The sequence below is a fragment of the Aspergillus puulaauensis genome, chromosome 1 (genome assembly GCF_016861865.1).
Source record: "Aspergillus puulaauensis MK2 DNA, chromosome 1, nearly complete sequence".
NCBI lineage: Eukaryota > Fungi > Ascomycota > Eurotiomycetes > Eurotiales > Aspergillaceae > Aspergillus > Aspergillus puulaauensis.
The window spans coordinates 2,721,581-2,749,290 of record NC_054857.1 but is presented as its reverse complement, the minus strand read 5'-3'; the positions used below and the strand labels follow the sequence as shown (position 1 = coordinate 2,749,290).

Sequence of the window (27,710 nt, the reverse complement as noted above, 5' to 3'; positions counted from 1 at the left end):
TCCGACATGCATACGCTGTTGCTTTAGCAGCTCAAGGGGCTCTCCACATTAGAGGCCTTCTCAATGCGGGGGTTTATATCATGTGTATACAGAGTGTAAACTCGAATATGTCTTTGGATATCTATCAACTACCTCGCTTACTACGCCTCAAATCCACCAACGCCCCCTGCAGCGCTCTTGAGTTAGGCCACTTTATCGCACATCGCTCCAATGTCTTTGCTGCAACAATACAGCCGTCGGTAACCGTGTCCCCGTCTGCGTGGTTGATCAGATAAGATGCCGCGCGGTAGATCCAGTGAGACGTGAAGATGTTATACACCATTCGGTCGTCATCGTATGCTGATAAGAGGTTCTGCGCGCACTCGATGCTGGGTTGCGTGAGGAGGTAGGTTTGCTGTAATGTGGCAACGAGTATATGTGACTGGGACTTGTCAAGTTTGTTCAGAGTGGTAGAGTCGAGGGTAGTGGGTGTATCCCCTGCTCGATGGAGGGCCTGGAGGGCATATATCGCGCAGAGTGATTGGGCCTGCTCAGTTGTCGATGCAATTGCGCTTGAATCCTGCACGAAGTCATACTCAGTTATCCAACTTGGTGAAAGAAATAAAGAATGCAGTATGGCTCACAGGCTCAGCAACATCATATGGTCTATCCAAAGCCCCTGCCACCAAGCCTGTCAGACAGTATACCGTGCACTGAAGACGGCCCATGGTCTGCGACATCTGCAATACACTATGGGAGCTCAGCTCAATTAAAAGACGATAAGAGAAATTCACGAGCTGTCCAATATTCCCAGTCGTGGCATCAAAGGAGCTGCGCAGTGCAAGTAATAGTATCCCCTGCACGGCTTCAATACTATGGTCTTTCAGTAGGGTGTCGATATAAATCAAAGACTCGCGGTAGAGGGAGCCAGATAGATCAACAAGGCGGTTGTCATTCACAGGTAAGCAGTGGCAGGCTAATGAATAGACCATCTTTAGCAGGAAGGTCTGTCCTGGAGAATGGTCCTGGCGTGGTGCATGTAAGACGTACAGAGCCTGGTCGTCATCGAGCACTGGGAACAGATTGTGGAGAGTGTCCATGAACCTCTCGATGAGAAAACGGTGCATTGCATCGTCGATTACGGTGGGTGACACTGGCACCGGATAGATGCAATTGCTTACGCACTGGCTTCTTCCCACGACCGCAGCAGCAGCCGCAAGAGGCGCATTCTTCCCCAAGCAGAGATATGGGTTGCGGTCTTTGGCGCTGGATTCAATATTTGGAGGCGCTGGATGGGTTGGCGTTTCTTCCAAGGTGCCATGGGAGGCCTCAAGCGAGCGCAAATGTCCGACCAGGGACGAAATATACCTGCTAGCTATTAATAATGAATTGACATCGCCTTGAATACTCACTCTCTAGGCAGTGATTCGTTGGATATGGGGTCGTAAAAGGTGCACTGGAGGCCGGATCTAGAGCAGTTGGCGCAGGCGGGGAGGAGGGTATCGCAGCGCTTTCGGACTGTTCGACACCTTGTACAGGCGGGAAGAAGCTGCAAGAGAGCATCCAGCTCGTTTTTCTCGGTGATGGGCATGTTTCATTTTTCGTTAGGAGTGGTAGATGCAGTTAAGGTGTAGGCGTGTCAGCGCCAGTTGGAGACGACACGCACTGGTTCACTCGATCAATGCATCCAGTCTGGTTCCAGCCTGGTTCTGAGGAATCGCTGCGGGGTAAGCTGCATCCACTTTATTTCAGCTATTTCATTCGCCTTATCTTGTGCAAGTCACCGATATCCAGATACGATGGGTAACGCCAGAAAACGGGTGCAGCGACGCAGCCTGTCGTGTGCGAGATGCAGACACAGAAAGATTATGGTACCGCCCTACAGTACAGTCAAGATACAGACACTGACTGAATAGTGCGATGCCTTATCGCCCGCATGCTCTGCTTGTGTCGAGGCCGATGCTCCCTGCCTGGCTTGGAATGCTGCCACCAAAGCCACCGCACCACGCAGTATCGCCCGGTATTTGGAAGAGCGCATTGCCGCTCTAGAGACAGAGATTACCGAGCCTGTTGAAAGCCAGACACTGGAAGACCCGGGTTCCTCTACGCTGGTGGCAGTGTCCAACTCCATCGTCGGCAACGTCTTGAGCGACAGCACACCCTCGTTTCTCGGTCTTGTAAAGGACAGCTGTTTGGCTGGATGCGTAGCTGTCCAGACTGAGATCCCTTCTGTTCATCTTGCCAACGCTGTCTCTGATCTGAATGAAAACCATCCACGGGCTATTGTGAACCAGCAAGCGTCTATCCTGTCGCCCACATCCGTGCCACCTCGAGTCGCCGATTTCCTTTTGTTCACCTACACCACTGGTATAATTCACCAGTTCCCTATTCTGTCCGAGAAGGAGGGGAGATCGGCTTTCGACGCTGTACTCCCTATAGGGTACAGTGATCCTAATTATAATTCTCGAAGCGTATACGTCGTCAGCCTCATCATGGCCATCTCGCTCTCGACTGCAGCAAGGAATAAGCTTGCGCGGGCCCAGTCTCTTGCAACAGCGTTGTTTAAAAATGCAATGCTCAATATTTCCGCTGTTCTCACCAATGACCTTGCTGGCCTCCAGGCCCTTCTCCTGTTAATCCAATATACCTTTCTCAATCCCACCGTCGGCAACCTGTGGCTACTCACCGGAATCTCCAGCGAAGCCTGCATCGAGTACGGCCTGAACCAGGAACTACATGCTCAGGACGGTACGGACATGGACCGTCGACGGCGGATCTTCTGGTGTGCGTGGGAAATGGAAATCGCCGTCAGCGCGGCGTTTCGTCGACCGATCAGGATCCTCAACAAGTACATCAACGTCTCCTTCCCCAGCCCTACATCCTCTGCAGCACCACTCGCCATTCCCTCCATTGCAATATTTGTCTGGCGCTTCCGACAGCTCGAAGCCGAGCTCATCTCCATCCTGCATCTAAACAACCCGCTCCCACCCGACGCCAGCTCGCTCGAATCCTGGATGGAAGACATGGCAAACAAAGCCCAGCACTGGGCACAGCAGGTCCAGCACTCTGCATCCCAGAGCCAGTGCCCATCGACCATGTCGCAATGGGCCGAAATGGTCCTCTACGCAGACATCGCATACCACTACTGTCTCGTTCTACTCTACGGCCCCTCAAACCGAGTCAAAGAGCCAACGAGGCCGAATCTCATCTGCGCCTTTAGAGCCAGCGTGCAAGTCGCCATCAGCTACTGGGAACAGGCCAATTCCGAATTCGGACGCATCAAATATACGTTTCATACATGCTACCATACCTTCTCCGCGGCGGTGGTGTTTCTAAGTGTCCTCCGCAGCTGCCAGTCCGAGATCACACAGCTCTACACCCTCGACGAAGTGCAGGAATGCGCGAACCGGTTCATGTGTCTTCTTTCATCTATTGGCGAGCGGTGGCCTGCTGCAGCGCGCTGTCTCGAGGAGTATGACCATCTTCTCGAGCCGATTATGAAATCGTATTCCGATCTTTTCCTGCTGTCACAGCAGCAGCAAAGTGACCCCGATCCGTTCCTGCCAGTGGGCCAGTATGCGGAGGCATTTGACGTGATGGATTATGAGAGTTTTATACACATCTTTAACCCGCCGCAGGAGGTAGAGGATCCGTTGCTTGCCTCTCCGGCTGTGGTTCCGTTTGATTGGGATGTGGAGTTTGAGTTTGGAATGGATGGGTTGTTGGATATTGTATAATCTAATATATTCAATAGTGTCAGCAATGACAGCATGTCAGCAATATCATATGTGGGCACAGCAGGCGATTGTCTGTCTGGGGTAAACTGGACACGGACCAGGGCGACGGACGAGAGCGACGGGTGAAGGCGACCATGATATCTTATAATATAGCATATTATACAGGATGATCACACCCCGCTGGATCTACAGTCACTATGTGAAATCATCCCCGCAAATGGTTGTGAAGAACGGACATGGGCGACGGTTCAGCACGACTGGCCTTCAAATAACGGCCATGTATAATAGCGTGGGAGTATTTGATGTTTTAAAGATCAAGTTGCTATTTCAATGTCCCTTGGTTCATAATCTCAAACACGGTGCCCGTCACACTTTATAATTCATATCACTCAAATAGCACGATGCTGCTTCCTGGTAAGTTGGAAATAAACAAAAGCACCCACACTCTCAGATTTCAAATTCAACCGTATTAACCTCATGTTCGTATAACAGTCCTCCTATCCCTATCAATCTACACCATCTTCCTCCACCCCATAGCCCTCTACCTCCTCGACAAAAAGAACCTCCGCCAATATCCCTCCCCCTCCATCTCCTCCCTCTCCATCCTCTGGCGCCTCTCCCAAATCCTGCAGAACAAACACTACAAATCCATCTACGACGCGCACCAAAAGTACGGCACACACGTCCGCATCGGACCAACCCAGCTCTCCATCTCGGACCCGCGCGCCATGAACGACATCTACGGCCACAGGGCGAATTTCGCCAAAGATGAATTCTACGATGCAGGGTCCGGGCCGCATCGCTCGATGGCGGATACGAGGGACAGAGAGGAGCATCAGAGGAAGAGGAAGATGCTGGCGCATGCGTTTGCGCAGAAGACGATTGTGGGATTGGAGGAGTTGGTGAGGACGGGGGTTGTTGACTTGGTGGCACAATTCGATACCTACGCCAGCAGCAAAAAGGACATGAATGTGAGGCGGGTTTTGAATTACTTCGCTATTGATTTCATGGGCCTTGTGCTCTTTGGGGAGTCGCTGGATTGTGTGCGGAGGGGGGATGATCTTGTTGATGCGACGAGTTCAGAGGGAGAGGGGGTATATCAGGTTCCCTTTGTGAAGACGCTGCATAACATCCATATGCATACTGTTCTTACGGGGGCAGAACCGGCTTTGCTTCCTCTTACCAGTCCGCTGCTATCATGGCATCCGGGCGTCCGATCCGGCAAGGACTGGGGGAATGTCATCAAGAACCTCTACCAGAAACGCCTGGCAGTTCCGGATCCAGAATCCCAGCCTGATGTCTTCTCCAAGTTCCTCAGAAACAGTAAAGGAGAGGAAATGAACCTGGACCCGGCGGAGATCATGGTCGAGTGCGCCGTGATCATGAACGCAGGGAGCGAGACCAACACCGCTGCTCTGGTCTCGGTGATTTACCATATCTACAAGCACCCGGCAGTCTTGGAGAGACTGCGTGGGGAGATTGATGCTGCTGTCCCACTCAATACCGGACAGGATATCCCTCCGTATCATGCACTCGCGGCACTCCCTTACCTCCGCGCCTGTATCGACGAAGGTCTACGCATCCAGCCCGCCTCAACCCAGGGCTTCCCTCGAGTTGTGCCGAAAGGCGGGCGTATGATTGCAGGGCGTTTCGTAGAAGAAGGCGTGACAGTCTCGGTACATCCCTTCCCTACTGCCCATCCAATCTGTATCCCATCAGTACTTACATATATAATGAATAGGTGCCCACATATACCCTCCTCCAAGACCCGACAGCCTTCGAAAACCCCTTCGAATATAACCCCAGCCGGTGGCTTACCGGTGATAAATCCAAGCTGCACGCCGCGTTCTACCCCTTCAGTCATGGTCCGCGCGCCTGCATTGGTCGGAATATATCGTATTTTGAACATGTCCTGGCCGTTGGCACGATTGTGAGGCTTTTTGACATTGAGTTGCTGAATGAGCTTGTGACGATTGAGCGGTTTAATGGGAATCCGGGGGAATTGTTTGGGATGGTGAAGAGGAGGGTGGGTTTACAGCAGCAATAGAAGTTAGGGTATTTGAGTTGGGCGGGTTTATGTATGAATAGGAGGATCAACAATGATATTATGGATCAGGCCATCGGGTAGTTATTATCTATCATCTGTGCGTTATATGAATCGGGACATGCCCTGGCCGAGATCTCATTACCCTAGATTGCAATGGTCCGCACAGGAGGAGATAGACTAGGCTTTCCAAAGGATACCTCAACCTTTGACTTTCGAATGTCCATAATGACCGTGAGCAAAGTCTCCATCCTCTCAAGCCCACGAGCACCAGGTGGTGTATACCGACAGATTGACGCCGGTTTACCTTCTTCATCGGAAAGCCAGGTTCTGATCTTTCCCATGCTAGCCACCTCCCCATGGCTTAGCCTCTTAATGCGTTCAAGCCTGGTAAACGAGTTCTTGGATGGATGATCCCGAATCCCAGCAGGGATATTGGGGGACCAAAGATGGTTCGTATGGAATACGAACGAGCTTCCATCTTCAGGAAAGACAGGTACCAGCCCCTTTGGAGTGCACTCGATAGTCGCAATCTTCCCACTCCTGTCTGCAATCATCAGATTGACACAAGAGGCCACTCCCTTCTTTTCCAGCATACCCAATGCTTCGTCAAACGACCTGCATTCAAGAACCCGCCGCATCGCCAGGTGCACCGGTAGCTGCGACTTGTCCACTGTCCCACATTTGATAGCATTCATGCACACGCCAACTCCTGCATCGTTAATGCCGAACTTGGCCACGATCCCCGCTTCCCCAATCATGCGGATGCGAGGCCGTCCGGTCTTGCGGATGTCGAAAAACGCTGTTGAAGTTGCTGCCTCGCCCACCCAGTCCCAGTTCTGCCCTAGATATACCCCTGAACCAGTCATACTAGCATCCCCAGCCACAGCCGCAATAGAAGTACACCCATCAGAATAATTCGTCAAGGAGATCTCACTGCGCAGATTCAGAGCTAGAATATCCAAGAACCCAACGCCGGCTCCGGCGGCGATGCCTCGCATTTCATCCACGAGATCCGGCTCGTTCTGTTGCAGGGCGGCGAGGTATGTAGATGCGCGCTCCTTTGACTCGGTCCAGTCAGTCTCGGCGGTTTCGTGGAAGAGTGTTTTGTAGTTTTTGATGCACTGGATTATTCGGTCTGGGATTTGGCTGCCGTGTGCGTATCCAATCTCCCACGGTTCTCCATGGGCGATGACCTCAGGAACTCCGTGCCATGAGTTGGCGCTGGTGGTGTCTGGATTTTCCTGTGTCATGGATACGGTATTTCAGAAGTGCGTTGCAGTGGCGTTCAAGTTTGATGTTCTCAAAAGCAAAGCTTGCCTTTCCTGCTGTTCTATCATTGCAGGTCTTTCCCCGCGTCGTCGGTATTAAGCAGTTGTGCTCGGCCCTCGGGCTATCGATCTTCTAGTGCGTTTGCGTCTGTGCATGTTGGAGTTGCTCCAATCGTATCTTGGAGCCTTAGCTGGGTAATAACGTTGTATCCAACCGTATCTTCTGCATTTTCGGTCTCTGGTTGTGTCCATGGGATAGATGGGTCTGTCTGGTCGGCATTCGGGCGGTTTGAGAAAGGACAGTATGTGGATATTGTGCTAGCTGAATACTGAGCAGCATATCCGGGCTTGAGGGGAGCCTATTCTACCTGATGATGGTATGTGCTAGAACCATCGAAACGTAATCGCATTGTTCAAACATTGTTCCCAACCACAATTACTTGGTATTAACGGAGCAAATGCTGAAACTCGATAACAGTAGAACACGCAACGGAACTCAACAGCCAACAACGCCTGCCTCCGATTGCGGCCCACCGAGTGGAAATCAAGGACCACATTCGGTACCGGTTCATGATTCATGCCAGGCTAAAATAGATTGATGTATGGGCCAGGCGTCTGACCATGTGCGATTGGGAGCACCCCCTGTCCATCCCCTTTAATCGAAACATCGTGAAACACCGGTCCCTCCCAGCAGCAATAGGGCTGGAAGAAGCTTCCTCGGCGGAGCTTGTCTTTTCTTCCGCAGGCAGAAGCTTTTCTCACTGACAATTTTATTATTTTACCGCCAATGGACTGACTCGGTCGGGGTTCCACCGGCGCATTGGAGGAGAAATGACCTGATCGCAGACCGGATGTCTCGGCCTCCTCAGCCCTAATTACCTGCCAGCAGTTTCAGTGAGAGTGCCAATTCCCACTCTATATGGGCTCTCTCTGTGTATAAAAGGCGGTTGTCTCCCACCGAAATAACAGCCAACGATCAGGAATCAGCATCCCTCTCTTCTCATTACTAGTCCAATTCTTGCCGGTCAAGATGTACAAGCTTCTCGGTTCTTTTGCTGTCGCCTCTTTGGCATCTGGTGCCATTGCCTCGCCGGCCGACCCTGCCATCACTGCGTCGCCGTCGTTGAACAAGCGGGCTGATTCTTGCACCTTCTCTGGTGAGGATGGCGCTGCCTCTGCCAGTGCCTCGCAGGCCTCATGCGCTACCATTACCTTGTCCGATGTTGCAGTTCCCTCTGGCACTACCCTTGACCTGAGCGACCTTGAGGACGACACCACTGTAAGCCTTGTTTACTCCTAATCTTGCGTTCAAATCTAACCTGGATAGGTCATCTTCGAGGGCACCACCACCTGGGGCTACAAGGAATGGGAAGGCCCTCTCCTCCAAATCAAGGGCAAGGGCATCACCGTCAAGGGGGCCTCCGGCGCAAAGCTGAACGCCGACGGAGCCCGCTGGTGGGACTCTGAGGGCAGCAACGGCGGCAAGACGAAGCCCAAGTTCTTCGCCGCGCACTCGCTGTCCGACTCCAGCATCACGGACTTGTACATTGAAAACACGCCCGTGCAGGCCGTCAGCATCAACGGCTGCGATGGCCTGACCGTCACCGATATGACCATTGACAACTCCGCCGGTGACAGCGGTGGCGGCCACAACACTGATGGCTTCGACATTGGCTCTAGCAACAATGTCGAGATCAAGGGTGCGAAGGTGTACAACCAGGATGACTGCGTTGCCGTCAACTCTGGTACCCAGATTACCTTCAGCGGTGGTACTTGCTCTGGAGGCCACGGTCTGTCGATTGGCAGTGTTGGTGGCCGTGACGACAACACCGTTGACACTGTTACTTTTGAGGACTCGACAGTGACCAAGTCGGACAACGGTATGGCTATTCTTCGCCTTTCTACACATGAACCCCTTCTTACTCCTACCAGGTATCCGCATCAAGGCCAAGTCCGGCGAGTCCGGTGAAATCAAGGGCGTGACCTACTCCGGCATCACCCTCGAGTCCATCAACAAGTAAGCCAGCCTACCAAGATACCCCCAATAAGCCGCATCAATCCTAACAACTACAGGTACGGTATCCTCATCGAACAAAACTACGACGGCGGCGACCTCCACGGAGACCCAACTTCCGACCTTCCCATCACCGGTCTGACCGTCGAGAACATCTCTGGCTCCGGCGCTGTCGCCTCGGACGGCCACAACATCGCCATTGTCTGCGGCAGCTCTGGCTGCTCTGACTGGACTTGGTCTGGTGTTGAGGTCTCTGGTGGTGAGGACTATGATGACTGCCAGAACGTTCCTAGCGTTGCGTCTTGCTCTGCTTAGTTCTGGATATATTCTGTATATAGTACCTCTAGTGTAGGCTGTGTATCCGGACGGGATATAAGCTTGTATTATATGAGTGCCCCGGCTGCTCCATTAGTCTGATCAAATCTATCAAGGTCTACTTTAAGCCTTTGGTTTCTTGCCATTTCCAGTATTCTTATTGAGCAACCCTCGGACTCAAGACCACCATCCCACTCACTTCCCACCCAAATCAACAACCGTGCTAATCTCAACCGCACTCTAACCGCCAATATTAGCAGACATGTCAATTCAAAAAGTCCGAATAGACATACCGGTGCCCCCTGCCTCTCCGCCACACTCTGATACGTCTTCGTCTCATACCTCACGCCCCCTTCCACCCCACCAGCCCTAACATACTCCAAATACGTCGGCGCCCCCGGCTTATCCGTATTATCCGCCACAACCAACGACCCCATCCTCAAAACCCCCAGCTCCTCACAAACCCTCAAATCGGGCAGATAGTACTTCTCCCAGTGATCAATAAACACCATATCCACGCTCCCAGGCTGGACTCGTCCCCCCGCAACTAAACCCCTAAGCCCCTCCGCCGCCGTGCCCTCGATAACAGTCACAATGTCACTTAACCCGGCAAGCTCAATAACCTCCCTAGACATCTTCACAAGCTCGGGGTTTTGCTCAAAGGTATAAACCTTACATCCCTTCTCCTTCACACCATCACCATCACAATCCCCCCCATGAATCTCCTTCAGGATAACCCCCCACCCAAGCGCCGACTGTCCCACATAAGTCCCAAACTCAACAATAACCTTCGGCGGCGTCGGCATGGAACGTAAGACCTCATGCACAATATCCAGCTTTCCCTTGCGGAAGATCATCAGGTGCCCTCTTTTATCTGCGTAGTCTTCGATAGTGGACATTAGGGCCCGGGGGTTGTTCTTCAGCGCTGAGGGGTCTTGAGTTTGAGCGGATATATGCTCGCGGAGATGGGTGAGGTTCGGGTTTGAGGGGGAAGTGGAGGGGGATATGGTGTTTAGAGGGTTGAGGTTCTTGTTGACGAGGTGGGTTAGTATAATATGTTACAATGTATTAACTTATACCGACTGCAGATGTCGGTTGGGAGAGAACGTACCGGGAAGAACACAGAGATGATCCCGACTGCAAATGCACCGGCGAGTAGAGCTGAGAAGAGCATTGTTCTGGGCTTGTTTCTTGCTGTGCTGCTGCTGGTCATTATCCGTCGCTGTACTTCGTACTTCGTGCTTCGTAGTATAGATGGCAGGGCAGGGCAGGCAGGAGGAGATAAGTAATCTTTATATACTGCGCCCTCTCGAGCTATACCTACTTCATAAAGTAGACCATGCCAGCCCCCGTAATCGGAGCTTGTTCGTTGGAGAGTACGTCAGCGTGAGGCTTGCGTGTTGCGTTTCGAGTAATAAGGGCCGAAGGGGGTGGGCCTCGGAGATAATATTAGTATGGGAGGGTGTACCAGTGCACCTCGGTTTGTTTGTATCGGAAGTGTTTTAATATTTTTTCTCTTCATTATATCCTTCGGTATATAGGAAACCCTAATAAATAAAGTGGTACATATGATTGATGTAGTGTCTACCTTTATCCGAGCACTAACAAAGGGTGCCTAAGATAATGGAGCTAATGTACTACTGCTTTGCGCGAGCTTACAGGCTTTCAAAGCCATTTAGATTGTCCATGGTTGCGCTGATTCTCGGCTAGCGAAGGTAAATAAGAATGCGATGGTCTTAGGGAGTGACACTACTACTGGATGGGGAGAGATGGGCAGCGCAGGCAAGCAATGGCAGGGCGAGAAGGGGTCTCTGCCTCTGCATGGGTGGCCATTGCAGTTTTTTGTTTTCCAAAGAGTGCCCATCCTTGCTTTGCATTCTTTGTTTATCTGCATGCTGGAAGCAAGTTAGGGCTAATGTCTAGTTGTAGGTCACCTGCAATTCCTCCATACAGTATAGGTGCCTCCCAAATATAAATATTTGAGGGTTTTAAATAAATGATTGGCAGATCAGAAGCCAAACCGTAGCTTGGAGGTACTTTTTCCTCGTCCTCCTTAGGCATAGGGGCTGTGCGGGTTCGCCATGATCGATCGGTATATTACCTTTTCTGGTGATTTCAGGCGCTTTCCACAACCTGCATACAAGGGCTCTTCTCACTGGCCAGGCCTGTCCCTCTACACTTGTATATCGACGATACCAGATGCGGTCAACGGGTAGAGAGAGAACACATAGTAGGATGATCGCCTTGCTCTGCCCTCAGCTTTCCACTTCCGGTGATTCCAGTCGCTATAGCATAGCAATGGCCGCCACGGCAGACATATAAACCCAGCGTATCTCCCCGAACAAGTGTTCGTTTACTAGGGCTTAGTAACCGAATGTTTTTTAAGGAGGCGGGGGCTGACAAAGCGCTGTTGTTTAATTGAGTTGGTTGATATTTATATTCGTATAAAGGGTATAGGGGCTACTACCTAAGTATTAATATTGAACTATTCGGTGCATCAGGTCCCATGTATTATATATGAACCTGACGTTGATCTCAACACGTCGTTTGTATCATTTCCTTTCCATCGTTCCGCATGACATCGACTTCCTTTCCATCCGGAATTAGGTAGATTGCCATCGACCGATCATATCTTGACAGGCTCCCCATTAATTCGTCCATTTTTGCCCCCCATCAGCCCGGCATTATCATCCCACTCCTGTCGGAGCAGGCGCAAAAAGACTTCTTTGGCTAACTCTTTTGACGTGCCCTCCTGGTAGCTGGAGAAGTCGCCAATGTCTTTCTCGAGTTTCCACTGCAAGAACTCGTGGAGCTTTGAGCTCCAGTCTTCTCCCGGCAGTTCGTGCTTGACTGCGTTCCAAACAAAGGCCCTGAACAATCTCCAGAAACTGCTCGGGTCTTCACCGGGGAAACGAAAGTCATGGACGTCAGTCGATCTCAGCTCCGGGTTGTGGAACACCATTTCCAAATACTCAAGCGCGTCTGGGACATCAGTTATCGATTTCAATATTTTACTCCGTAGGCGAGTCAGCAATTGATCTTGGGCTTCACCAGATGTGCAACTGATGAGATATGCCAGCCGAGATCCTGGAGTATCGAAGTGATCACTGTTCTCGCGAAACTTCATCTCCATCAGGTACCTCCAGTTTGCAAATTTGATGCCAACTCCGTCAATTAACGCCGGCGGTTCAGGTAGCCAACTGCTGAATACTTCGTACTCCAATAGGGAATGGACCGTTCCTTCTGTCGTATCGGCAATCTCGTCATACATGCCGTCGTGCACTCCTAATTTCTTTTCCAAGTCTTCAATATGGTGTTTCTGGTTTGCTACCTGGATATTCAAGTCGGCGATGCGTGCTGAGTCCTTTCCGGTCCTTGTTACTTCGGCCAACCGCTTCTCATTCCTCCATTTCTCGACTTGATTTTTGTATTTTTCCCATCCCTTGTTACAATCCTTGGATAACTCAAGTTGGCGACCCAGTTCCGCTAGTTGTTCATTCAACTTAGCGATCTGTTTTTCGTATTTCTCCTTGGACTCTACCTCATCCATCAGAGAAGCCATTTGGATCTTGTATTCGGACAACTTGGTATTCGCAGCATGAATGGCATCCACATATGAGCTCTGCTGCTCGTAAATGTAGCTAAACAGATAATCCGGTTGTCCTTCCGCAAGATTTTACCATTCGTTAATATCAATTGTGAATTTTTGCTCGCCATCTCTTGCTTTTATCAAATGAGCTCCGCTTCCTTTGGATTTCATGGTTCGGTCTCGTTTCGAGGGGAAGACTTGACTTCATACCGTCAGCAAGGTCGCCTGGAGCAATCTCGCCTGAAGCAAAACCAAGAGCTGGCAAAATCAATGAGACAAACCTGTTATAGCCGCTAGTGTAGCCAGTAAAGATTGAAGAGTATCAGCTTCTCACTAGTATCAATACAATAGACGTGAGTGGTGTCCAAGCCATGGATTAGGCATAAATAACATAGAGAAGGAACTTTGGAAAGTGAGAGCGTGCGCCTTTGGGCAGGCAGATCAGGTGTCGCCCTCATCGTTCTTTCACTTCAGCACTTCCTCCAGACAACAACAACCACGTTAGGCAACATAACACATTGCAAACCTCCTAGGCCACTGAACATTGCTTTATTCCAACTATTGGAAGTATTGCCATTTTCTTTCCTATTCGTCAGATTGTCTATTTGTATTGTTGTCTCAGACAAGAAGGCACCAAGTGAGTAGTGTTGGCCGTTATGTATTTTATTGACATTACTGACGTTTTTATCTCACACCCATGGGCTAGCAACCTCCGAAGTCTAGGAGAAATGCGAAAGACTCAGGCGAAGACCACCAACGGGCAGAACCGATTCCGAGAGCTACAGCTAACACCATCGCGTTTCCTTATCAGACGGCAGGTGCCTATCAGGCCGTCTCTTATCTCGGCGTTGTAGGCTTTTTCGCTCGGTCCCACCCGGCAGCCCGTTTCAAAGTCCACCGATTGGTTCATGGCTCATGCCCCTGACAAGCTTGACTCGCTTGACAATGGTGCGCCTCCAAAATAGGCCCACGCGATCACCGTTTCTTGGTCGTCCCGATAATCGATATCCATAATCAAAGATGTCGCCTCCGTTTTTCCCGAAGGTGGCCGCAATCCATCGCGAATGCTGGACCGCTGGGCCTCCAAGTGGGCCTCGTGATGCATAATAGTAACTGATTGTGCGCTTTTGTGTGAAGGTTTTATCCTCCCAGGTCCACATACATATTGAGAGCCTGCCCCCATCAGAGAACAGTGAAAAATGTGAATGAACCACAATCCAGCCAGAGGGGCTTGCACCCTCATTCTCAGTCTCGTTAATTCCATCCATGATTGCATTTGAATAAACCGGCGTATCCCAGCCGAACGGCAGACTTGTTCCCACCATGGCCGGGGCTCTCGATTTTGACCTGGAGAAGAACCCTCCGGTGGCCCAGGCGGCCGCTGATAACAGCAGCGATGGCGCCGCACCCGGCGAGAGTTTCACGTATGGCGACTCTCTATACGCAAAAATACAGCGCTTGGCCGGAAAGCTCAACATTGAGCAGCGTGGCATTGAACGGGTTCCCGCTGCAGAACAGACAGATACGTCCTATACCAATGTAGGCAGCATGTGGCTGGCGGCCAACATGGTTGTCAGCTCCTTCGCTATCGGTGCCCTTGCACTCCCTGTCTATAACCTCGGGTTTGTGGACGCCATTTTGACTATCCTGTTTTTCAATCTCCTCGGCATCATGACCGTCTGCTGGTTTTCCTGCTTCGGTCCATTCGGCCTGCGGCAGATGGTATTCTCGAGATTCTGGTTTGGCCCGTATGCGATAAAATTCTGTAAGTCATCCGGACCGGCCATGCTCCAGAGTAGCGGGAACTTATTCAACGCTCTCTTGCAGTTGCAATCCTAAACGTCCTCGCATGCATGGGTTGGTCCGCCGCCAACACCATTGTAGGCGCTCAAATGCTTCACGCAGTCAACGACGATGTACCGGGGTTCGCAGCTATCCTGATCATCGCCTTCTGTACACTCCTCGTTACGTTTGCTGGATATAGAGTGGTTCATCTATACGAGTTCTGGAGCTGGATCCCCACCTTTATTGTCTTCCTTATCATCCTCGGCATGTTTGCGCACTCTGGCGACTTCCAAAACATCCCCATGAAAGTCGGTTCATCTGAGATGGGCAGTGTCCTTTCGTTCGGGTCAGCTGTGTATGGCTACGCTACTGGCTGGACCCCGTTTGCAGCCGATTACACCGTATATCAACCCATTGGTCGCAGCCGGAAGAAGATTTTCTTCTCGGCCTGGCTTGGTCTCATAGTCCCACTCCTCTTCATTGAAATGCTCGGCGTCGCATTGATGAGCGCAACCACTATCAACGGCGGCAACAATAAATACCAAACAGGCTATGATGCTTCCGGGAATGGCGGTGTCATTGGTGCCGTTCTCGATCCGCTCGGTGGTTTCGGCAAGTTCTGCCTCGTCATTCTCGCCCTCTCAATCGTCGCAAACAACTGCCCAAACATTTACTCCGTTGGGCTGACGTTTCAGGTTCTCAGCCGCTATGCTCAACGCGTACCCCGTTTTATCTGGACATTCCTCGGCTCTTGTGTGTCCGTGGCGATTGCAATCCCCGGTTACTCGGAATTTGAAGCAGTTCTGGAGAACTTCATGAACTTCATTGCATACTGGCTGGCCATTTACTCGGGGATTTCCCTCACGGACCACTTCGTCTTCAAGCGTGGCTTCTCGGGCTATGTCATTGATAACTATGACAAGCCCGAGAAGCTTCCTCCGGGTATTGCGACTGCTATTGCCTTTGGGTTTGGTGTTGCTGGTATGGTCACTGGGATGAGTCAACAGTGGTATGTTGGTCCCATTTCGAAGTACGCAGGCGGTGGCGATGTGGGATTCGAGTTGGCATTTGCATTTTCAGGCTTTTCTTATCTTTTGTTGAGACCCATTGAGATGAAGGTATTTGGGAGGTAGACCTTTTTCATTAGCATTTTAATATATAGATAGACAATTGCATTGTACCTCGCAAGCCCGACGGATTAAAGATACCAAGATAAGATACACACTTGGACGACTTTTCTTGCAGTCAATGAGTAGAATTCCGCGAAGTAGCCTTCTTACTTGCAAGGGTAGTATACGTACCTGCGCAGTCAAATCTGGAGCTCGAGCCAGGTGGGTTGCCCCTTCCTTGTCTAGCGGCATGACACCACCAGGTTTATCAAGAGCAACCGGCAGGAATTGAAGTCGCACTTTCCTTATTCAAATCCTCGCTCCTGCCTTCCCTGGTCCATTTCTCCAGTGTTGTAGTGCACCTTCCCCGGTCTATATATGTCACGTGATAGTGCTTCCGCACCGCCACATGCGCCACACCAAATTCCCGGCGAACAAATCCACAACGGAGATTCAGCTTTCAGAAATCCAGAATCTTCAAACACAACACCAGCATCACCACAAACAGCCACAATGTCTCGACCAGCAAAGTACGTGTTTACCCACTACGGCGGCCCCGGAATTTTGATCCAGCTGCCTTTTTTACTCGAGTTAGAAATGCTAATTAAGCCACGAAAACAGGGCCGATTGGGCCGACGACGAAGAATTCGACGACCCCTCCGCCCTCCCCGCCCAACAAGTCACAACCAACAAGGACGGCACAAAAACCGTCATCTCATACCGCTTCAACGACGATGGCAAGAAAGTAAAAGTCACACGCCGCATCAAGACGACTGTTGTCCGCGAACACGTGAACCCGCAGGTCGCGGAGCGCAAAACATGGGACAAGTTCGGGCTGGAAAAGGGCAATGCCGCGGGTCCTTCCTTCGATACGACCTCCGTCGGCGAGAATATTATTTTCCGGCCCTCTATTAACTGGAAGGCGCAGGCCGCTGAGGCTGAGAAGAACGGTGGCGAGAAAGGCAGTATCAAGGACCAGCTTAAGGACAAGAAGGTCAAGTGTCGGATTTGTTCTGGAGAGCACTTTACGGCCAGGTGTCCGTTCAAGGATACGATGGCGCCCGTCGACGAGCCTGGGGCTGCTGGTGCGGAGGGCGATGGTGCGGACGAAGGTCCTGGTGGATTGGGTCTTGGCGGTGGCAGTTATGTGCCGCCTCATCTCCGGAAGGGTACTGCGAGCGGTGGAGAAAGAATGGCTGGCAAGTACGAGAAGGATGATTTGGCGACTCTCAGAGTTACAAACGTTTGTCTCCCCGTCTTGTTTGTTGAGGATTTGGAAGGGGGCGCCGTTTTTTGCGCCTCCTTCCGCTTCCTTCAATTTTTTTTTTCTTTCTTTCCTTTTTTTTTAGGCTTGTGTCAGGATGGCTAACGGTGAGCAGGTTTCCGAGCTTGCGGAGGAACAAGAAGTCCGGGATTTGTTCGAGCGATTCGGTCGTGTCACCAGAGTCTTCCTGGCCAGGGACAGAGAGACCCAGAGAGCAAAGGGTTTCGCATTCATCAGCTTCGCGGATCGGAGCGACGCCGCACGTGCCTGCGACAAGATGGACGGATGTACGTACCCTTACCTTTCGTTCACTCGCGACTCTTGTGTGTCAAGACAACGTTCAGTACTAACGTGTTATTTTTCCTTCTACAGTTGGTTATCGCCACCTCATTCTGCGCGTCGAGTTTGCAAAGAGGACTACTTAGATTCTTTTCTTCGGTATATCATCTTTGGGGTTTATTTCTTTGCTTCCATCAATCGAGATTTACGACGCTATTTTAAGGGGTTTGATCTGGTCTGTCTAGGATGTTTGTTTGAGCTTTACGCTTTACGGCTGAACTGGAGATACCTAACTCTTGCCTGACGAGTTCCTTTTTCTTACAATAAAAGTGTCATGGTCCGTTCGATAATGAAGTAATCAAAACGTAAGGCGTTCCATTTGCCTTGGGGAGATCAGCATATTGCCAGGGTTGCCACCTAGTCCGGCCGTATCCGAAGTCTACTCAAAAAGGGAATATACAAGCCAGAACTAGTAGTAGGACCTAAATATTTGTAGAGCGGATTCTGAGGAATACTCGTCCACGCCCGAGGAGAAGTCCCCATTACTCTTCTATTTACTCTTCATGCTTCTTGCTGCTGTCATCAATCGTCCGTGTAAGGGGGAGCGGCCGCATTCTATGTATCTTGTAGGAGTTGTTTATACAAGGGAGCCGTCATCAATAGCAACTGTAATCTACACGAAACGATACGTAAAGCCAAGAGTCTATGACAGATCCGCTGCTCCATGACGATCGACAGATAAATATCGCATGTGGCTGGACAGAGTGGTCATCTGCACAGGCAGCTACGTGCCCCCAAGATAGGTTGATGCAGCTGCTACCAGTGTCAAGTCTCCAATACCTCTGGGAAGAGAAAATAGAAATAGTTCCCAGCATGAGTCGTGGGCTAGTCCTGATTCAAACTACTCGCAGCTGCATCTGCACATTGGTCGCCTGAGAAATGGACACGCTCGGAACTTGGAAGCAGTCCTTGCAGAAGGCAGACGGACAGCCTTGCTTTTGGGGGCTGCTTTTCGAGGCTGGCCACGCTTGGTATCCAAGTCTCTTAATAGCCAGTGGTTCTCCTCGGTCATTTAACTCAGCATGCTTGGGGCCTTGAGGTGGCCAAGTAATCAACCCACGTCATCTGCTTCATGTCTTCCAGGACTGGCAGCTCGCCGGTCCAGGTGGTATGTAAATATTGGCTTCCAGCTAGCGCCTGGACCACAAAAACGGTCTTATCCACTGGTAACAAGCGCAGTCGCATTATGTAGTATCGTAGTCACATTTGGGGGGTCACACGAGAGCAGCCATCTTTGCCGTGAATGGCTATCAGGCTGGCTCCCGTGGCTCTTTCTCCCATCTTCCCCGAGATTTTTTGATGAGTGACGACCAGTAAGACGAGGGGCTGCTCGCAATGGGGCCTGGGGAGCTGTCGGCACCTAGTCGCTCCGGTTACATTGCATACACTCCCCATATCTGTCTGTAAAGCAGCGGACGACGAGGAGAATCTCAGGAGAACTATTATGTCATGGACGGCAAATATCTCCCGGGATATGAAACGCAGGCTTAGGAAGGGTCGGCATTTGAGTGGGTTGCGCGTCGACTCGTTATGTTTCTCTCTTGTGCGACTCAGTCTGTCATTCCAACTGGCAGGACCTGATGGGCCGGCGAACAAGGTTTGGCTCCTCATGACAGACCAAAGTATCAGACGGGACGGAGTGGGAAGCCTTGCAGCTCTGACAAGACTAAAGTAGTCAATCCGAGCGGCAGTACGCATCGCAACAAGAGGGTGCCCTGCTTAATGTCCATTCCTCAGGTTTAAACCCAGAACCTTGTCCCAACAGGCTGGTGGCCGAATTCCCCCTTCTATGGCACCACGTCGTTCCGCCTCCCGCAGTATTATCACACTCGTTGAAAGCTCAAGCCTTGGCTTGGATCCAGTCCAACGGCAGTTGATTTCTCGATGAAGTGGGGGGACGCCGACTACCCGTAATGAAGGGTATGGTTAGGATCAAATCTTAACGCCCACCTTTGATGGATATCACGGTCCTTTCGGATTCGCAGGAAGCCCTGAAGGTCGGCAGTCGGTTTGAAGATCAATACCTAGGTATAGAAAGCAGCCTGGAATAATCTGACTGGTGGTAATTGGCAGCTGCTCGAGTAGTGCAGCTAGCCCAAACTAGGAGCAGAACGTCGGCGGGTGTTTGGCATGGCCACGAGGAAGAGAAAAATCCCGGCTACTCATGCGGTGTCCACGATAACTGCGCAGGATACTATGCACATGGACTGGTTATGGGTCCATACGAGCTCGCGGCGTTGGAAATGGCTCTGGAATACAGGAGAGGTGCAGAACTGAAGGATCTGAGATTCAACATATTGAGCAGTCAAACATATCCCGGAGATAAGCCAATTCACGTCAGCTTATTTAGTCTCCGAAATTAGGCTGGCATGGCATACTCACGCCCACACCGCGGTAGTGCCTTTCGACGTTAGCATATGGGGTTGTAACGGTTCAAACCCCCGGTCTCCACCTGGTATAGGAGCCCGCACGGACAACTACCTTGAATAGGATTACCGCCACCTTCGCGCTGGATCTCTCTGTTAAGTCCCCGAATAAGGTTATATCTCGCAATTAATTGAGCGACCAGATTCGCAACGTGCCCAAAGAGACCCAAATTCGGGATACGCTTTTGTGACGCACACTAGGCCGTAAAACTTGAGTCAAGAGCTGTAGGTCCCGGCCTCTTGAAGATCTCAATTCGCAAGGGAGCAGTCAATTCCCAAAACTGGAGCGTTTCCAATTTATCAAAACACGGAAAGTTCAGGGGATCCTGGAACCAACGGTCGAATGTTCTGGACTCAGGAGAGCTCGAGCTCGTGGACCAACGTCAATCCAACTGATATTCGCCCGGGCGCTTCAAGTCGATACATAACGGCAAACTGCATTCCAGATCTGCTATAGGCCTTCAGCTTTTAGCTTCGTTCCAGTATATAATGGCCATGCTATACTGCGGATCGGGAAGCACACTAGAGACATGGCCTCGGCTCAGATTGGCCCCAACGCCCGGAACTCTAAAGAGAAGCTAAAACATAATTCTTACCTGTAGCTTTTACTAGGGCCAGCAAATAGCATTTGAGACATCCACGGGACGAGACGTTGTTCGAAGAGGCTCGGGTCCGAACGACAGAGATCCAAACCCCAAAAGGTGGTAGGGCTATGAGAAAGGGCGGAGCGGCAATAAGATAACTGAGACACCATAAACCTTGTGTAAAAATAGCGAATGCACACCCATGGGCGGGGGGCATGAAAGCAGAAACCGGTTACAGCAAATCTCCAACGACCAGGGTTAATGATTTGTCGAGCCGGCAGAAATTGGATAGATCTGCCCAAGGTTCCAAGAAGAGGGGCAGAGCGCCCGCCGAATAGCACACAAATGAATAGAGTTGAAGCAGGTACTAATTTGACGTCTTTCACGAGTACTACAGTAGTAAGTCTGTTCCTGAGGTGCAAGTGCAGTGGTGGTGACTAGGGCTGCACTTACCCTTTCTGGTGCAACCATGGCACGTGCCCTGGCCGCCACTTTGGGCCTAGCGCTGTGTATGGGCCTGGGGCATCCCATCGTTTCCTACTAGAAGCTTCAAGCCTCACCTCCAACGTAAGCGTCGTTTGCTTCCTCTCCACGCTCTTTTTTCTCTGTTTCTCGTCCGTGCCCACTTGTCTCTAGTTTATATGGATCTTGGAACGCCGTTACCCGGATGCCGCAAATTAATCGCTCACCCGCGAGGCAGAATGCAACCTCTGCCCCTCCCCACCACACCCCCCTTGTTCAAGGTTACGAATGGATTCGCGCTGCAGCCCGTGGAAACCTCCTGCACGACATCACCCTCCACTAGGAATTGCACCTGCTGGCCAGGTTCCCACTCTCGCATTTCGGAACGGACTGGACGCTGATCCATCTGCCAATGATGACGTTCGGCTCCTTTTTGCCCAGTTCTGCGTCCATCACATCTGGGCCAACTAGCTTCCTGCATGTTTGGGTGATCCTCTCAGCCACACCACTGCCATCCAGCGCGGCCGAAAAAAAAGAAAAAGAAAAGAAAAATAAAAGAGAGAGAGAGAGCGAAAGAAGGCAAATAAAGAATGGGATTTTAGTTGGTAATTAACTCCACCGGAAGAAGACGAAAACAAGAAGCTACGCCACTAATCCTCTCTCGGGCTGCATGGGCTTTGTCCTGTCTTTCCAGGAGGGCGAGCCAATTATTCTGGAAGCTCTGCTGAGAACACTGGCGTCCATGCTCACGGGAGACATATCCCCACACCCGGCGCGTCTACTGGATGGTGTTGGTGTGACTATTCGGAAAATGACCATTGTTCTCGAGCCATCTGAAATTCGGTCAGAGATACCCAGACTGTCGTCCAAAATAGCAACGCCCTGCCAGCAGTACTTTGGGCAAGATGCATTCCACTTCTGACGTTACCTATCCTTCTAGGACAGTGACGGGGCAAAAGAATACTCGATGAAGCAGGAAAGAACCGATCGATCTATCTGCAGATCAAAGTTATCGACCGCCTGATCTTTCATTCATGCAGGAATATCCGCGCCTCGTGCCTTAATCACCCGAAATTCAGTGAACAGAGACGAAGGGGGAAAAGGAAAAAGAAAAAGAAAAAGAAAAAGAATTCAAAAAAATAAACAAAGACGAAAAGAAAAGGGCTGTTTGAGACAGATTCTCAAGGCACAGGAACCTTGCTCTGCCTGTCTAGAACCACAAACCTCATTAGACCCCCTGTCCGGTGCTCAACAAAGACCGTTCGCCGACGGACAGGCAACCCATTGGCTGTCTGCGATTACCCAAGCTCGGACGTGCCCACTCCCAGCGCCCACAGCCTCTGTCAGGCGACTGGGGTCTGCACTGGATTGCTGGGGTGACGATCGCCGCCACTAATCTCTTCTAGCAGCATCTTAATTTGTCTCTGATGCAATCTGCCGTTTGCCGCTGCTCACGCTAGCACAGCTGACTTGGCCGATGATGTTCTATACAGCGACCCGCTCAGCCTAGCACCTCCCACTATGTCAACAATTATAAAGTTCATTCCATTGAGGACCATTCAAATGTCTGCGCCTCTACGTTGGGTCATAGGATGTAACATGGACTTGGACCAATGCTGTGCATCTGCAGCATTTCTGACAGGGTCCAAGACATTTAAGCATCATTTTACTTGATGCAACAAACTTTTTTTTTGCTCCCTGAGTATCTGTTTCTGGCTTCCCTCAGAGCGAGGCGAAGCAGAGCTGGGCTTGGTCAGAGAGGGATTAGGAAGTCAAGGAAATCAGGAAGAGAAGCACGTATCCGACGGGTAGATGATTCAAGCCCACTATGCACTCCGTAGTGTCGGAAGGAAACTGAGAGGCCTCCGATGAGGATAAAAAAAAAAGACCTCAGATAACACGGATCTGTCTTTACTCTCCCGAAGGTCCCAACGGCCCTGACATGGTCCGAACTCGGCAGCAAACTCGCGTTGGCGAGCGTGGTATTCGCCCGTCAAGCTTAATTTGGTAAATCGAAACCCCCAGGACTCTGCAGAGCACATCCTTTGCCGCATAGTCACCAGGGTTGTTCATTGGGCGGTGCTAAGGGGCCAGGCAAAGACGGAGCAGTGGGCATGCTGTGGGTTGGAGAAGGAAATGACATGATTCCATCAAGTATCTGGAAAACGAATATCAAGGCCTTTGCTCCCTCGTCCTTCACCACTGCGGCTTTCCTCCCCAGTAGCCTTTTCTACCCTCCAGCCAAACTTTCCTCCCTGTCTCTACCCAGGACTGTGCCGCCAGATGGTCTGAGAACATCTACACTGTCTCTTCCATTGACTACCTGACGTACAATTAGCCAGTCTTCGGGTTCCTGGTCAGCTCCCGCGCTGAGCGTGGGGTTCTTAATCTGCAGCAGTCGATGCAAGATACTGCCCATCATCACTCTGTTGGTTTCTCACTCACCTGTACGTAACCCATTCTGCTTTCCCTCTCGCCTCTCCTGCTTGTTCGCACTTGAATGCTCTTTGTTACTTGCCTTCGTTTTTTCTCGATATTGTTCTATGTCTCGTCGTACCCCTGCTATTTCTAGGCCCGTTCCGTGTCCTTGAAGAGAAGACAATTCTATGGGATGAAGGGCAGAGGACGCCGTTTCTTCGTCTCAGGCTGCAATTGAAGCTGTTAGATTTAATCTGTCAGCATGAAGTGCAATACCTCCGAGAGTCGCAATGGAGTCGCCGGGCCTGCCATGTTTTCTCTTCAAGTCTTCGCTTGTGTGGCTTCTTCAGGCCCCATCCTATCTGCACCCACCACACCTGCTTATTCTTCATCGATTCTTGCGCATCTTTGTCATCGACTCTAATATGTCCAAGGTGTGTCTGTCTGCGGCAATTCGCCCTTTCATACTCTACAGCGCGCCCTATCCCCAAGCCACCACCGGACCCGCCGTCTATCACTCTTCGCGCCAGCGCGTCAAGCCCCCAGCCCTTTGTCCCCGGCGCCTATAATACAAGCAAAAATACGCCGTCGAATCTTGATCATACGGGCCCAATAAGCAGTTAGCTCTGAGGCGCAATCAATCGCTGGTGCACTCCTATACTCGGTGCCGTCAGAAACCCAGCCGTGCTGGTCGTCGTTTGCGGGTGCATTCAGCCTCTCACTAAGCCTGTTTGCTAACGGCCCTCGATCTCGAATCATAATCAGTCTTTGGTCAAGGGTGGTATCTGCAGCGTGGCCCCAAATGAATCACTGTAAGAGACCCATCTTTCTGTTTCTCCTATCATTGCTTCTCTGTCAGATCCACCACCGTCCACCCAAGAGTGTTGGCCGTCATCTGTCGCTGTAATTCAAGCAGCAAGGCTGACGACCTGCGATCTACACCGTGGCGTCGGTCTCTCCCAATCGTCTGGCATTCTCACAGCCTGCACTTTGGTTACACTATTTCTCGTTTTTGTCCCTCGTTCCAACTCTTCGCCTCCTTATCTTGGTTAATATCGAGATTTCCCGCATGTATGTATGTCTTATCCTTGCCTGGCAAGGATGGGACCCTATTTCAGTTTCGGCCAGCGAAGGAGCGATAGCCTCGCACCTATTTTCTTTTTCTCGTTTTTGATTATTGATTTCGTGGTATTTGTTTTTCCTGTATTACTGTTTCTTATTTTCCTCTTTTTTTATTTTTGCGACTTTTGTCTTTCGCTTGTTTGCTCGACGTTATATTTCCCTTTGACTCGTTCTGATCGCCATTTCTTCAACGAGCAGCGCTCCTGCAGAATCCATTCCAGCTGGATGGTCACCTCACTTCCGACGGTGATTACTCCAGCGCCCAGCGACACTTCCCTGGACCGACTGGCTTTTCTATGGATGACGAGGACAGCCATCGTCGAAGTGGTGCTGTTGGCAGTCATCTCGCCCAGGCCGTCCCGATACCTGCCACCAACGGCTTGCGATACAACACGCAACAGTCTGCGATGCAGGATTTACCGTAAGTTGTCTTCTGATTTTGACTGTTCTCGGACTCCACCCAACCGCCTGCCAGCTTGCAGCCACTAGTTACAGTCTTGTCTTCCCAATTTGAATGCTCCGGCCCATCATTTCGCATGTTTAGCCTCCATCTTCTCTTTGTATTCGGCTTGCTCGTGCTGCTGCGCCGAGCACTTCCTTCTCCTGCCGTCAACCCCGTGCTTTTCGATCACATCCACTTCAGGCCCTCTGCTATTGGGACCCTCAACATACCCTTGCCATTATACATGCAGCTACCCTCTGATTCATTTACCCATGTTGCATAGTCGTGATCTGTCGAGACCCGCCAAAAGTTTGCCTTTGACTTCTTCTTCTTCTTTTTCCGTCAAGGCTCGCCCAGACTATATTTACAAACGAATTTTCGGCGAAGCCATTTATCTGACCATCATGCTCTTTTTAGATATGGGACTTCACCCACGCTCCAGCTTATGAGCCCGTCCGATTCCTGTTCCGGTTTGTCCTTTCTATCCATCCCACTCTCGATGAAAATATTCAGCAGCCTTGTGCGATTTGTTGGCTAACGTCATCCAAAATTATTTCTTGTGCTCTTTAAAGACTCGTTCTCTTCAGCGACAGGGTCACTCTATACCCACTCATCTAGCTTGGGCTACGACAGAATGTCAGATTTCAGATCCCACCGAATGCCCACACTGTAAGGCTATTTCCTGTTCCTGTGATGTAGTTTTATCTTATGGCAGTTAATAACATATTCCGGGACTCCCTCTAGCCAACCGCCCGCGGGTATGTCATCAACGGTGCAGTCGCCAGGTAACGCGTCTTTGTTAGGAAGAGGCGACAATTACGCTGGGGCATACAGCATGCCCAGGGGTCCATTTCCGTCATTGACAAGTCTCAGCGATATCACCAGAGCTCCACAGTATACAACTACACCGCGTGCGCTCGACTGTGGTATGGATCGCAACCCAAACCTCATGTTTGCCCAACCAGGAGCAATGTATTTGGACCAGCGTGTGTCTCCTCCCACTGCTGATGCTCCCCCATTTAAGGAGACAAACACGCTTTTCTCCGTCATTTCTGGAAACCAAATTGTCCGACCAGAGATCGGGGCGAAGATCCACAAAGGATTTTTCCAAGTTGACGAGAAGTGGACCTGCTATCGGCGGAACTATTTCTCGATCTCGTGTTCGTTTTCCTTTCACCCATCAGTCCACGGGCCATTCTTCCTTAAGAATGATAGTCGACATGAAAGAATTCATCAGTTCTCCATGTCAATATCAGCGATTGTGAATGAGCAACATGGCGAGGTCCGGGAACTTGTGCAACATACACCAAAGCGCGACAAGCAGTCGGAGAGACCCCCACAAAGAGTTGTACTGCAACCCTCTCAAACAACAGCAATGGTACCAAGCCTGGGATCAACGTCATCAGCAGGCCAGCATAGTTTTCCTTTGATGTCCCAGTCTGCTGGAATGGGAATGGAGTATAATTCCTCGTATGGCGGGGCTCCGCAGCAGCACCAACCTCCAACACAACACACCTTTGAGCGAATCCAGTTCCAAAAAGCGACCGCAAACAACGGGAAGCGGCGCGCCCAGCAACAATACTACAACCTCGTTGTCGATCTCTACGCTGAGATCACTAGTCCGCTTGGCAACAACGAATGGGTCAAAATCGCCCGGAAGTTGTCACATCCGATGGTTGTTCGAGGACGTTCACCTGGTCATTACAAAGATGGCCGGCGAGACAGCTCAACCAGCATGGGTCCGGACGGGGGAAGCGGAGGTGCTGGAGATGGTAACGGAGGGGCAGTCCTGCCTCCAGGTCTGGGACAGGCTTCACGATCCCACATTGCTCTTTTGCCGTACGACTCTCAACGTGGTGGCCATAGCTACGGTAGAGCTGACTACCACCAAATGACGACGGCGGATCACTCGCCCCTTAGCGCAAGTCCACATATTTCCTCCTCGTCATCATCCACCTTTGAAATCGGCATGATGAGTGATTCTCTTGATCCAATGGACTCCATAAAAAGCACTTCCAACATGGAGTCCTATCATGATCCAAGCTATGGGATGATGGACGTCCGGAAGGACACTCAGTATCGCGGCCACCTGCCTCCGCCTTTTGAGTACGACCCGGTTCACAAGGCGAGCGACAGCCCCGAGACCACCTTTTCCGAAGGGTATGATTCGATTGCGTCTATCGTCTCCAACAACCCTGGTGATGGTCATTTCCTGAGGCACCATCCGCGAACGGCGTCGCAAGGCTACCATCATTCAAGTCCCGGCGGCTATGATACGATCTACTCCGCTCGATCTGGGAATGGGAGCGGTAGCGGGGGTAGCCCCTATTACCGGCATCCCTCATCTCAAAGTCTTTGCACTTAATCTTTGTCCCGGGCTTCTACACGATTTTTCACTCTTCTTTTTCTCCTCTTTCGCTGCTTGTGTTTGACCCCTTACCTCTCCTTGCTGTATCTGTCTGCGGCCCAAAACAAGCGGATGAAAACTCAAAGCGATATCCTAATTCATCTATCCCATTCGCACTCTCTTTTATTTTCTGACGACTTCTTCACCGTCATTTGAAACGTGACACATAGACCCCAATATGAGCTTTCCAAACACTCATCCCCACAGTGAAACTACGAAGCTTGGTAGTCTCGGCTGTTTCACTTTTCTTTTCTTTTTGCTTTTTTTAAGTCTCCTCCAACTGGCACCACGGTGCTTGCTTCTTTCCATTCTTCTTTCTTTTGTGGTGCTAACGATCTAATTTCCTTCGGATGTGCTGCATGGGATTATTCGGCAACAACAAAACAACATTACAGGTAGACAA

General features: G+C 50.9%; 10 protein-coding genes across 10 annotated transcripts; 6 read left to right on the top strand and 4 right to left on the bottom strand.

Moving 5' to 3' along the window:
- Nucleotides 1-124: 124 nt before the first annotated feature.
- On the bottom strand, nt 125-1,570 carry APUU_11070S (uncharacterized protein; the record flags this gene model as incomplete). The annotated part of the gene is made up of 3 exons (XM_041694213.1): nt 125-559; nt 624-1,347; nt 1,392-1,570. 3 exons carry the CDS (start codon nt 1,568-1,570, stop codon nt 125-127), a joined length of 1,338 nt encoding a protein of 445 aa, XP_041550436.1.
- Nucleotides 1,571-1,778: 208 nt separating this feature from the next.
- On the top strand, nt 1,779-3,716 carry APUU_11069A (uncharacterized protein; the record flags this gene model as incomplete). The annotated part of the gene is made up of 2 exons (XM_041694201.1): nt 1,779-1,850; nt 1,896-3,716. 2 exons carry the CDS (start codon nt 1,779-1,781, stop codon nt 3,714-3,716), a joined length of 1,893 nt encoding a protein of 630 aa, XP_041550435.1.
- A 401-nt stretch (nt 3,717-4,117) lies between these two features.
- On the top strand, nt 4,118-5,763 carry APUU_11068A (cytochrome P450; the record flags this gene model as incomplete). Its single annotated transcript, XM_041694190.1, has 3 exons — nt 4,118-4,130; nt 4,209-5,392; nt 5,458-5,763. The coding sequence occupies 3 exons, from the start codon at nt 4,118-4,120 to the stop codon at nt 5,761-5,763; spliced, it is 1,503 nt and encodes a 500-aa protein (XP_041550434.1).
- A 143-nt stretch (nt 5,764-5,906) lies between these two features.
- On the bottom strand, nt 5,907-7,013 carry APUU_11067S (uncharacterized protein; the record flags this gene model as incomplete). Its single annotated transcript, XM_041694179.1, has 1 exon — nt 5,907-7,013. The coding sequence occupies one exon, from the start codon at nt 7,011-7,013 to the stop codon at nt 5,907-5,909; it is 1,107 nt and encodes a 368-aa protein (XP_041550433.1).
- Nucleotides 7,014-8,061: 1,048 nt separating this feature from the next.
- Nucleotides 8,062-9,360, top strand: APUU_11066A (glycoside hydrolase family 28 protein; the record flags this gene model as incomplete). Its single annotated transcript, XM_041694168.1, has 4 exons — nt 8,062-8,310; nt 8,359-8,911; nt 8,964-9,048; nt 9,105-9,360. 4 exons carry the CDS (start codon nt 8,062-8,064, stop codon nt 9,358-9,360), a joined length of 1,143 nt encoding a protein of 380 aa, XP_041550432.1.
- Nucleotides 9,361-9,555: 195 nt separating this feature from the next.
- Nucleotides 9,556-10,534, bottom strand: APUU_11065S (O-methyltransferase; the record flags this gene model as incomplete). Its single annotated transcript, XM_041694157.1, has 3 exons — nt 9,556-9,600; nt 9,654-10,388; nt 10,472-10,534. The coding sequence occupies 3 exons, from the start codon at nt 10,532-10,534 to the stop codon at nt 9,556-9,558; spliced, it is 843 nt and encodes a 280-aa protein (XP_041550431.1).
- A 1,452-nt stretch (nt 10,535-11,986) lies between these two features.
- APUU_11064S (uncharacterized protein) lies at nt 11,987-12,922 on the bottom strand (the record flags this gene model as incomplete). The annotated part of the gene is made up of 1 exon (XM_041694146.1): nt 11,987-12,922. The coding sequence occupies one exon, from the start codon at nt 12,920-12,922 to the stop codon at nt 11,987-11,989; it is 936 nt and encodes a 311-aa protein (XP_041550430.1).
- Nucleotides 12,923-14,272: 1,350 nt separating this feature from the next.
- Nucleotides 14,273-15,867, top strand: FCY2 (cytosine permease; the record flags this gene model as incomplete). Its single annotated transcript, XM_041694135.1, has 2 exons — nt 14,273-14,714; nt 14,777-15,867. 2 exons carry the CDS (start codon nt 14,273-14,275, stop codon nt 15,865-15,867), a joined length of 1,533 nt encoding a protein of 510 aa, XP_041550429.1.
- Nucleotides 15,868-16,356: 489 nt separating this feature from the next.
- On the top strand, nt 16,357-17,532 carry tif35 (translation initiation factor eIF3 core subunit g; the record flags this gene model as incomplete). Its single annotated transcript, XM_041694124.1, has 4 exons — nt 16,357-16,373; nt 16,465-17,086; nt 17,223-17,394; nt 17,480-17,532. The coding sequence occupies 4 exons, from the start codon at nt 16,357-16,359 to the stop codon at nt 17,530-17,532; spliced, it is 864 nt and encodes a 287-aa protein (XP_041550428.1).
- A 6,606-nt stretch (nt 17,533-24,138) lies between these two features.
- On the top strand, nt 24,139-27,265 carry APUU_11061A (NDT80 / PhoG like DNA-binding family protein; the record flags this gene model as incomplete). The annotated part of the gene is made up of 5 exons (XM_041694113.1): nt 24,139-24,148; nt 24,657-24,879; nt 25,318-25,370; nt 25,473-25,569; nt 25,645-27,265. The coding sequence occupies 5 exons, from the start codon at nt 24,139-24,141 to the stop codon at nt 27,263-27,265; spliced, it is 2,004 nt and encodes a 667-aa protein (XP_041550427.1).
- Between the last annotated feature and the right edge of the window lie 445 nt (nt 27,266-27,710).